This window comes from Anarrhichthys ocellatus, unplaced genomic scaffold (genome assembly GCF_004355925.1).
Source record: "Anarrhichthys ocellatus isolate YVR2014 unplaced genomic scaffold, GSC_Weel_1.0 scaffold81, whole genome shotgun sequence".
NCBI classification, from domain to species: Eukaryota; Metazoa; Chordata; class Actinopteri; order Perciformes; family Anarhichadidae; genus Anarrhichthys; species Anarrhichthys ocellatus.
This window is the reverse complement of record NW_022280111.1, coordinates 860824-872095: the sequence shown is the minus strand read 5'-3', so window position 1 is coordinate 872095 and position 11272 is coordinate 860824. Positions and strand designations below refer to the sequence as shown.

The following is an 11272-nucleotide window of genomic DNA, read 5'->3' as shown; positions in this document are numbered from 1 at the left end:
CACACACACACACACACACACACACACACACACACACACACGGTGGACCCAACCAGCAGTGTACCATGCTCACAGAAGAACCCAGCCAACCAAACATTCACACTGCTGATAAAAGAGCTGTTCATTCAGTTCACAAATGTCGGGCTGTTTCTGCCCGTCACACGGCCTGTTGGACCTTGCTCTGGATCAAATGTGACACAGGTGGCACAGCAGTGTGGCAAGATAGCAGATAGAGCTGCAAGTGGGTTGCTGCTGCTACACATTTAATAGGGTACAGTGCCCGTAGTGTGTTTTGTGTGTGTTGAAGGGCGTTCAGCTGGGACCAGGTGCTACCTGGGTCTGGCTGGTTAAAGTGGTCACTATACTGCAGTGAGGGGATGAAAGCAGGTGAAAGCTGTGGCTCCTGTGTTGTAAACTGCTGCTGGGATGACGGAGAACTGCAATACTAACAGCTTGCTGGCACAGTCAGACAACTTCACTGACCCTAAGATAGAATACGTGCATACAGAGTGTGAAGCTGGTGTATCATCATGGGTGATTTGATAGCGACTGATAAGAAGAGCAGCGCCTTACTTCTGGCAGAGCTGGTTGAAGAGGATCTTGGGATTGATCGGGCCTTTCCCAGGTTCCTTCATGTTCTGGAGGAAGAGAAACATGGCCGAAGTCAGCGGCTCTGGACTGGGCAGCGTTACTGTCAGCGGACTCTGTAATATGAAGAGACAGAATACAAACACTTATTTCCAAATTTCAAAAGACTTTATCAAAACAGGATAACATTTGTATATCAAATACTCATCTTGTGTTGCCTTGAAGTACTAGATGCGCGCAATATTTCTCTGTTATTAATAACTTCCTCGGAACTCTGCTTTTTCTCACTTTTTGACCCACCAGCCTGAACCCATGATATCTTCTGGTAAGCTCACCCGAACCCATCCGACCCGGGGCTTGTGGGTCGACCATAGACTGTATAAAACATGGCCCATATGTTTCTAAAGGGCCATGGTGAAGCTCAAAGTGGGTGGCTTTGGGCCGCGACCATCTTGCCACTGACGACACAGCCTAACTCCAAAAATGGGCAAAGAGGGAGATCGTCGGTGGAGCTGAGGCGGGGCGGGGTGACGCAGCAGAGGAGACAGATAGCGGCCGAGTGATCTGATCAATTATGCATAACTTAATCCTTGGTATAATTTAATCGGGTGAGATATTTAGAAATGTACCCCCGGTACAGTGGATATAGTTTCGCTGTTTCTTTTGTTCTTTACTGTGTTTCAATTCATCAAAACTTTATGTTTTTTGTTTCACTATTCACCATGGAGGCATGCGAGAAAAACAAGATTTCAAGGAAGCCCGGGTTGAGTAACAGATATACAAATGGTCATTTGGTGGTTGAAGCATTCCTTTAAAATTAGACTGAAAGTTGACTGGAAGCCAAAAATACCAAACAATGAAGGTTGCTTAAGATACATTTTTAATTAACTCATTTAATCTATATTCAGTTCTGGTCAACTGTCACTGATCTAATGCATGTAAATGATGCAGCAGAGAACCACAGGTCAGACACAAACAGCATTGAGATGATCATTTCAAAAGCACAGGAATTTGCATTTGTTCAATACATAATTTATCTTGGACAAGACTATGGCGTTAACAAAGTAGATGGACGTCAAACTGTACCACGTTGGTGTCGACCGTGGGGCCAATCCTCAGTTTGTAGCCTTTGTCCTTCACTTCCTGGATGAGGTCGATGAGCATGTGCGTCTGAGACAGGTTCTGTGGGGAGAACAGAGAACAGAACTAGTTTCAGACCGCTTTGCAAACATTTCATGAACATTTTAAATCCACCCATGCATTGAATGGAATTAGGTATCGTTTGTAAGATCAACAACGTTAAGCAGCAGATAATATTTATAGAATCACTGGATCACGAAATTGGTCATAGGCACCGAGTTTACTCTTCATCAAATGAAAAGACCCAGCGATAATGTTGTGGACGAGAAAAGAAGTTGTGATTCTTCAAAGATGATGAACTGTATCCACAGTTTGCTTTATGGCAATCGAATGTGGTCAATTAAAATACCCTTGAGAAATGTTATCGCCATTGTAGGATTTAGAGAACTTGTGGTGGGTTCATTATTCTGAAAGTGGTTTTCAAATCCATCCATTATCTGTGAGTTTGAAATGTAGAGAAGATCCTTGGTGGAGAGAGTAGCCTGAAGCCATAATTGTCCCTTCTTGTTAGAGACACATCCCTTCCTTCCCTTTCAAGAGATATTTGTTTTGTCACATCCTGAAGATGAAGACAGTTGCTATGGAAAACGCACAATGGAGCTGGCATTGTGAACGCACACGCAGCTCATCCCCTGACAATTACGTGTTTTCACCAAAAAGATTGCAATTTTCAAGGAGACAACACAAACAGACAGGGAGAGGGAGGGAACACCGTGTAATGCGCGCTCACTCAAATTTCAATCAACGAGGAGGGCCCTGAGGGTGATTAACAAAATGGCGAAAAAAAAACAGCTTCATTGTTGAAGAGGCACGATGGTTTGCAGTCACCATGACACGACCAGAGAAAGACCGGGGCGCCTCTATGGCTGCGGTGTACGGTGAACATGCTCTGCACCAACTGAGTGCCACTCATGTATGGGAAGGTGAACGGCTCCGAGCCGGCACTGCATTTACTGCTGCATTGAATATGCTTCAAAACGACCTCAAGGCCGAGCCTGTTTACACGCACAGTCATTGTAAGGCTGACATCTGGTTTACTACGGGCCAGGCTCTTCAGAAGCGGCACTTGAGGAGTGTTTCCACATTGTAAAGGCAGTGTTTCCCAATCTTTTCAAAAGTTTTTTTTTTGTCCCGCCACAGTTTCATAATGAACTGAAATTATTTTCTCAAAGGGTGGCACAGCGACTGGCTCTAGTTCCGCTCGGAAAGTGTCTGGCGGGGTCCCTGGGCCGTGAACTCGCTCGCTGCGCCCTCTCTTCCTGCGGTGAGTGACAGAACACCCTGTTCCCCGCACAACTGTTAACCGGGCCGCACTGTCCTCAGTACGCGATCTGCGGCGATGTCGGCAAACCCACCCGACCCCCTCTGGAAACACGGCGCCAGCCTCATTTACCATGCTTTGGGAGGGTGACTTTTTTGCCGTGTCATCACCATTCACATTCATACAACCAATATGCGTTTATGATTCAATTATTTACTAGAGCACAGTGTGAAAATACTATGTTACAAGTAAAAGTCCTGCATTCACAATATACATAAATATAAAGTTTCCATAAAATGGAAGTACATCAAATTGTACGTAAGTACAGTACTTGAGTAACCTAAATGGAAACACGGAAAGGTATATTGTCATGTTGATTGACTCATGTGACTCATTAGGCTATCATAGGGTCTCTTAAAATAGAGCCATCACTTGTCGTGAGAAATCCACCTTCAAGTAATGTGATCATGCTTCATGTTTATGAGGATACCTTTAATCACACCTACTTCTGTTATTTCCTAGGGTATGTATTCTGTCTAAATATTAGCATATATTTCATATAAGTCTCTTCCCTGACAGTATTCAGACACGGAAAATTACTCAGGTTTGACTTAACGCATCGCTATACCAACCTGCATGACAGCGTTGAAGAAGCAGGTGTTACCGAGGTTATTTATGCCTTTGACGGGGACCAAGGTGCTGTTGGCGGCTGGACTCTTGCCTTTAGGCGAGTCAGTATATTCTGATGGTTCCTCTTGGAGCTTGATGATCTTGGGTGACGCTCCTGGAACCGAGAAAAACAAAACAAGTGAGTGATGCACAGTAGCAGAAACTCAAAAACAATGTCTATTGGTGAAATGACTCAAGAGCTATACAAGCCGGGAAATTACGGACACATAATGGGGCTACGATGTGTGGGCTGGCTTTGAAACACACTAAAGATTCCGTTTCTAAACCCTGATCTGGCTTTACTTTGGAGATGATTTTGGATAAGAAGACCTGGCAGCCAACTTTAAAGATAGAGCCGAGATGGTGGCTGAGTTGGCAATGTGTTTGAGATTGAGGGTAGATGTCGGCCTCCCTTCAATTGCGATTGCGGCAGGATACAGAAGAAAAACTGAGCTTAGCCTTGAAGCGAGACTGGGGCTGGGAGCAGGGCGCTGGGATGGCAGCTGGAAGGAAAGCTGGGTCATTTGGGAAAGCAGATGACAGCTGTAGAAGTTTCCGCTGGTTAGTGAGGAAGGGGTGGGGGCAGGGGGTTAGAGAGAGAGAGAGAGAGAGAGAGAGAGAGAGGGCTCTCCAGAGCCAGCTGTTACTGCCGATCACCGATGAAGACTAACCTTAAACAGAAACTCAGACACAGATGGTCAGAATCTGACACACGGACTAGGGTCGGTAGTGTAGCTGGGCGAGCTGAAGGCGTGCCAGCAGCTGACAAGAAAAAACACAACGATGACTCAATAGCAATGACTGTGTTACTGACACGTGCCAGTAGTTACGGATTTGTTGAGTTCAAGGGAATGATGTGTAACGGGCCAAAAGCATCACCTCTCAGCAACTTCAAAAAGAGGTTAAAGCTGCTGTTTTGGGCCAAACAACCCTTTGCTGCCCATTCTCTCTCACTATACAACAGATATTTCACATTTTCCTGAACTTTGCCTTGTTACCACAAGTGTAATAGTCAGTAGAGATAAAAAGTTAAATAAGCTCTGAGCAGTAGATGTGCAATAAATTCCATTATGTTGTATTTTTTTGCAACTGAGCCATTTAATATAAAGTATGCATAGAGAGTCTTCTTCTAATATTCACACCGTGAGCCTATGCATTCACATACCACACACTTAAAGTACAATTAAGTTAAAAGAAACAACCACCCATAATATACGATGTAGAAGCAAATACTTGAATCTGCTGAAACAGTACTACAAATTTCAGCTGTAACAGTCTCTCACGCAGGTTTGACAAAATACGGATCATTTAAAGGGTTCCCAAATGTAACATTCATTTACAGACTATTGCACTTTTGATAATTACGAGACTTCTCACTTCTTTCTCTGTAAAAATTGGTCGCTGCAGTCGGGAGAAGATGTCCGTGTGTGAAGAACACGCTATCACACGGTGTCACTTCGCTCAGAGAGAATGAAGAAACGGAGGTGGTGCTGATGGAGTTAGCGTTACGGGAGGGAGACGAGTGAAGCAATGAATGCGGGATAAGTTAGAAGGTGCTAATTGAGGCAGAGAGGTGTTCGCTCAATGTGGTGTTGGAGAAGTTTGACGGATTCAGAAAATCCCAGCCGTTTAGCCTCATGCAGGATATCATGGGCTTCACGCTGGATGACACAGTAGAGCACTACATGGTCCCTCTGATCTCTAAGGCACAACACACAGGAACCTACTGGTGTCTACAGGCATGTCGCCAGGATGGCTGCAGGAAATATACCACATTATTGATATTTGATTGATATTAACTTGGTAGGTCTGATATTAAGAATGCAAAATTGTGGAAGTATTCTTATTATTACTTTCAGCAATATTGTACATAGTAAAAGTTTTTTTAATATATATAATGGTTGTGGTAAATGTTCATGTTTTAGCACATTAAATACAAATTTTGATTTAGATTGATTTTCTACCTTTAGAAAAGGCAAAGATGGAAATCAACTCGCAAAGATTTAAAAGCTTTTCAGATTTCAAGAAAGGTTCTATATGTCGACACTACGAACCACAAAAGCAACAAAACAGCCGAGCGTAACCGGCCGAGTCGCCGTTGAAGTGTTGCTCGAGCGCTTAAACAGCACTGGGAACTGGCTGGTGGCCTTTTCCTTTTTTTTTTAGATGGAACGGAACAGGGTGAAACTAAACCATATGGTTGATTGACGCTTCACTGTGTCATTGGAGCGCTGAGAAAAGTGGAGACCGGTTCACGCTCGGCGACGTGTCGGCCGTCAGTTTGTAGCTCCGTGTCACCGGCTTCCATTGAAAATCTCACATGAGCATCTTTGAAAACACCAACAAGAGGAGATTGCAATGCACAACAGCAGCTGCTGCATCGCAACTGGATATCCCCCCCATGACATGATTAGAAAATATTTAAATGGTTCTTTAATATATTACAAAAAAGGAGGAAGGATATTTTCCATGTTGATTAGAAAATGATTGCTGTAGAATTACAATGACTGTGCTATAATTTTCTTAAAGAATTCAAAGGCTTTTATAGTAAATGATACTACAAGTTCCTTGTGTTGTAAGCGGATAACAAGACATGTCGGTGCAAAATGGCAATTTCTTACAGGGACCGACGGCAGCGCTGAGCACTTCACCCGTACGAGCCACTAAAGAGAGCAGGCTGCAGCGAGGTCACTGGCCTGAACTGTCCAATCTTAGGAAATTCAATTGAACCGTAAACCATCACAATCACCCCGATAACCTGCACCTTTGCTCTCTCCGTTCTTTTCCCTCCACACACAATGGCCTTGCCCTTGAACATATTCAATCCACAGCACCGCTCCTTGTGCAACATGTGTATTGAAGAAGCTATTCAATCTGCAGCCGCAGTAACTCCACCGCCGGCCGCTAGCCCACGGGCTTCTCCTCTTCAAGGCCAACGACATCAGCGGAATGTAAACCGTGGGCTTTTCACTCGTGGCAATTTGCATTTTATACACAATCACATCCCACTAAAAGGAACGGGGGCATGAGGGCAATTTTGCTGTTGAAACCGCACTCACTTGAACATACACACGCATGCAGTACACACTCTCTTTCAGGTCTGCTGCATTATTGTATTTCTCTTGGCCGCACCAACTGTGGTGCTTGAAATTTACATCGCTTTATCTGAAAAAAGCATTTAACACTGATGAGAAATGAGGAGAGCGTTTGTGTCTAAGAAGGGGGCGAGGTACAGCTTGTCGGGACGACGGGCTTTCTGTGGCGCTCCACCCAGTGGTGCTAAAAGCATCTGGCCCTCTGCGCTGGCAACATCTGGAGGCCTATTTCCAATCGTCAATAGGCAGCCATAAGGGAGCTCCCATATGTCAGCACACACAATGCACAGCAAACAAGTGGAGCCGGGGAAAGACGGCAGCCCTGATCAGGGAAACAAACTCTGCTTCTCCGTATTTGGTGTGAGACCGAGAAGGTGTGAAGAGATGTGCGCACGCAAGTGTGAACCACTGAGCAAAAGAGAAAGTCATTGAGAGAGAGATAGAGAGCGTACATGTGTGCGTCTACTTGTGGTGTTTTTGAGACGATCCGCACAACAACAAAAAAAATCGACAGACTTAATGCAACTTGAGTGTAAGGGCCGTGACTGGCACTTCAGCTGAAGAGGGAGCAGAGGAATGAGGAAACTAACTGGGCGGAATGGGGATGCCGATGGACACACTCTGCATCTGGGACCGTCACCCAAGGTAAACAATGTTCAGGGAGCCATCTGGTTGAGACTGGGGAGAAGAGAGGGGGTGGTGGGGGCCAGAATCAGTGGGATGGGAGGGGGCAGTGGGTGGAGGGAAGGGTTGCGACGAGCACAAGCATATGGAAAAGCAGATTTTTCCTCTCCCTGCAGCAGTCGGCGAAAGGCGAATGTCACAGCATGCGCTGCGTCCACGCTTGACTGTGCCGCACTCGGCACCACCACCTGGCCCTCCTTGCTCAGCCACCGAGTATGGGCAGCAGTGCCACTGTGGAGCCTTTCCCCAGGGTAGTGGAAAGCGTCACGGTGCTCGGGATTGTCCACATGCACGCATGTACACCAACACCTCCTGCACTCCCTGCTCTTTTTCACACAAGGGACCCAACATAGGCCTCGTTTGCTTTTGCCGAAAACAGCACTGGAGTCCTCGCAAAAGAAAAAAAAGAGACAAGACACAAAAGCTTCACGGAAACTCTTTCAAAAAGCACAATGTTGTGCCGCGCATGTGCTCGCATTGTTGTGACATTTTGCGAGCTGAAACAAGGCCAACACCAGGCCCTGTGTGAGACAATTCAAGCTCTTGAAACAATGCCATAAACTAAAGCATATTCTTTTCAACTTTGTTTTACACCAACATTTGCTGCTCGCTCAAATTTACATGTGCCCTTTTTTCATTTTGTTGTTATAATAAAGCCAAAAATAAAAGCCTGTGAAAACGTATTTTCCATTTTGAGTGGCTTTTTCATAGTCTTCCTGATCTGATTCACAGTTGGGCTGAGAGACCTTAAATCCCATGGCCAGTGGGCTTCATGCCTCCTCCATGTTCACACACACACACACACACACACACACACTCACACACACACACACACACAGTGCAGCAGTGTGGAGGTTCAAGGCCAGCTCCCTTCATGCAGAGCAGGCAGTCAAGAGGAAGGCCAGGCAACACCAAATGTCTTATTAATTCACTAATTTGTTGTGACTGCAGGGCACGAAAAGCCTGTTTCTTTGCCATCTGAGGCCAAAAAGAACCCAGTGCCATGTTAGTTACAGACACACACACACACACACACACACACAGCTTTTGCTACCCACTATCTGGCCTACTTTCATGTGCGGTGGTGGGAATAAAGACAGGATCACCCTTGATTACCTCCATGAAAGCACCACCAGGGGACAAGCATCTTGCTGGCTACTGACTCGGCTGAGCTAAACTGACAGTAAGCCAAAGACTACAGTTTCCAAAGATCAACAGCCAGAGGCAAGAAAACCAGGTGAGTAAAGGTGCAGTGATCACACAACACTGTATCAACGACTTCAGTCAACGTCTCTCAGAGGAGGACAAGTCAACGGAGACATCGATCTCGGGAGAGTGAGCGCGGGAGTAATCTGAACACAAAACGGTTTCTTAAATTTCTTTGTTCGAAGGAACTTCTAACAATCTCTCTCATCGGAGTCACACAGGCAATGCAGACGTATGAATGTAAATATCCCTCATATAAGCATATGATAACCTTCAAAGCATGACAGCACTCCATACAACAGTACAAATCTCACGGTAAAACATTCCAGGCCCCCCAAAAAGCAATACTTTTTACTCATTAGATGATTTATTTACTGGGATGCAAAGTTGTTCTGCTGAGACGAACAAATTTGAAATAAGTATGACCAACACTAGTGACCTACAAAACTGTTACCACAGAGTTGAGTCAAATACACAAATACATATAGAGGCCAGGTGGAATAAGAAATAAATACATTGAAATCTTGATATTCTGATTTTTTTGTTTTTTGGAAAAAAGAGGTAATCCCTTGCAGAAATGATTTTACACAATTCTGTCTTGTGCTCGTGGAGTATGCAATTTTGGGAATATATATGTATGCGTGTATGTATATATATATATATATATATATATATTGATATATATACACACACACACACACACACACACACACATAAATATATATGTATGCATTTGTATATACGTTCATATATTTTTTTAATTTTACAGCTTAATGGCCCATTTTGCTTTATTACTTTAATATCTATAACCCACAAATGTGTTTGAAAGACGGGCCAATCTATAGATAGACATACATTTAGCCTTTGTTTCAAAATGTTTTTGTCCAAACACTTCAATGTCATGTTTATATAAACTATATCTGAATGAATGAATTAAAATAGACCAACAGTTTAGCACCAAGATAAATCATTTTTATAACATTTTAGTTAAGCTGATGTATTGCTTTTTTATTCAAATACACAGTATGGTAATATATGACACAGTAATATAGCGATTGATAACAATTGCTGCCATAAAACAAGACAGATTTGACAGATTCCAATGAGAGACGAGCTCTGGTGCCTATTCAGAAGCAACATTTTAATTTGCTCCACAAAGACTCCCCAGCTGTTACAAGCTGGAGTCTCGCTCCCTGAGGTCAATTCGCTTTTTACTGGGACTCTGGTACTTGAGCTGAAAGCCTTGATGGTGAGAGAGCACAGTTAATCGACTTTCTTTCTACAACTGAGCTGTTGTTGTACAGAATTATTATAGATTCTGAAAAAAATAAATCCTTGCTGGGGTTCTTTTGTGCTTGGGGTCTATAGCAAAAAAACGTACAACAGCAGTTTCCTCTGAAAACATGGCCTTCATACTGAAATGCAATTTCACAAGCTCCTCAACAGACAACAACCTCCTATTTTGTTGCAACAATGGCTGCCTGCTTCTATATCCATTTGGCCGACCGGTGTGGAACAATCGGGTGGCAGGAGAGGTGACAGGTAATTTAAAGAGGCAAAAGGGGAAAGCTGTAGGCAGCAACTGTCCAGCTCAGAAGAGCCTTTCCCACCCACGTGGACCCCTGGTTTGAATCATGTCCACAAAAGGACGGCTCCACAAATATATGGACAATATAAGACACACACGAATTGCTCATCCGCAGTCTTCTCTGTTTATCTGGTTCAAAGCACTGGTGCACTATTGCAAGAGTTTGTTCGTAAACGACGTATTGTGATGGAGAAACAGCATCACTGAAAGAACAACGCGGGAATCTAAATGAATAGTGATGGGGAATATAACTTGAAGGAATATGCTTGTAAAGAGCAGTGGGATGGAGATGGAAATTGGAAACTAGAAATGTGTACATTTGTCAACCAACTGTGCAGTATATCTAATGTATAAATACCTCTGTTCATTCCTTGTACTGCGGGAGGTTCCCGTCTGTCCCTAAAACACTGAGTGTAGCCGAGAAACGCAGGCTACACAGGCCCTCTAAAAACACGCTTTACTCAAAACAAATCTGCAAATTCCTCAGGTGTGTAATGTACTCGGCAAATTAAAGTTATTCAGGTTCTGTTCCTGCGAGAGCTTGTGCTCTCTTTTGCAAAGAATACACGAGAGTTCCACTAATTACAATTCTAACTGAGACATAAAACCATTTGTAGCGGCCAACAAAACATATGATGCAGAAAGAGAGAAAATAGCGTTTGTTCATTTCAACATTCCTCGCTGTGTGTCCGCTGAGAGTTACTGCCCTCCAGCTGTTCAGATCCAGTCGCTCCGACTTGTTGAGGACCCTGGCTCCCACTAGTGCAGCACACAGGCCCAGAGGTGGTGAGACATACAGCGGCTCGGCGGAGGGAGCGCGCGGGACGGAAACGGATAGCGATGGAGAGACAAAGAACGACAGGGCAGTGGCTGAACCCCCGCGCAGCTGCTCTTGTTCTTCAGGGAACCCAGCCGGGAAGCATCGCTCGAGCGCCTAATTCCACTAATTTGTGCAGTCATGTGATGTTGTAGGGTGGGGGGGTGGGGGGGGGGGGGGGGGGGGGGGGGGGGGGGCGGACTGAGTGGGAGAGGTGGGGGATG

At 44.6% G+C, this 11272-nt stretch overlaps 1 protein-coding gene across 3 annotated transcripts in view; it reads right to left on the bottom strand.

The window, feature by feature from the left end:
* Positions 1-11272, bottom strand: part of usp45 (ubiquitin specific peptidase 45) — a 35710-nt gene that overhangs the window by 15192 nt on the left and 9246 nt on the right. For all 3 annotated transcript variants that reach the window (XM_031874418.1, XM_031874416.1, XM_031874417.1), the window contains exons 6-8: positions 3622-3773; positions 1675-1770; positions 574-704 (exon numbers count right to left, since the gene is read on the bottom strand). In XM_031874418.1, coding sequence (XP_031730278.1) covers positions 574-704; positions 1675-1770; positions 3622-3773 — 379 coding nt within the window. The remainder of the gene's footprint in view (positions 1-573; positions 705-1674; positions 1771-3621; positions 3774-11272) is intronic.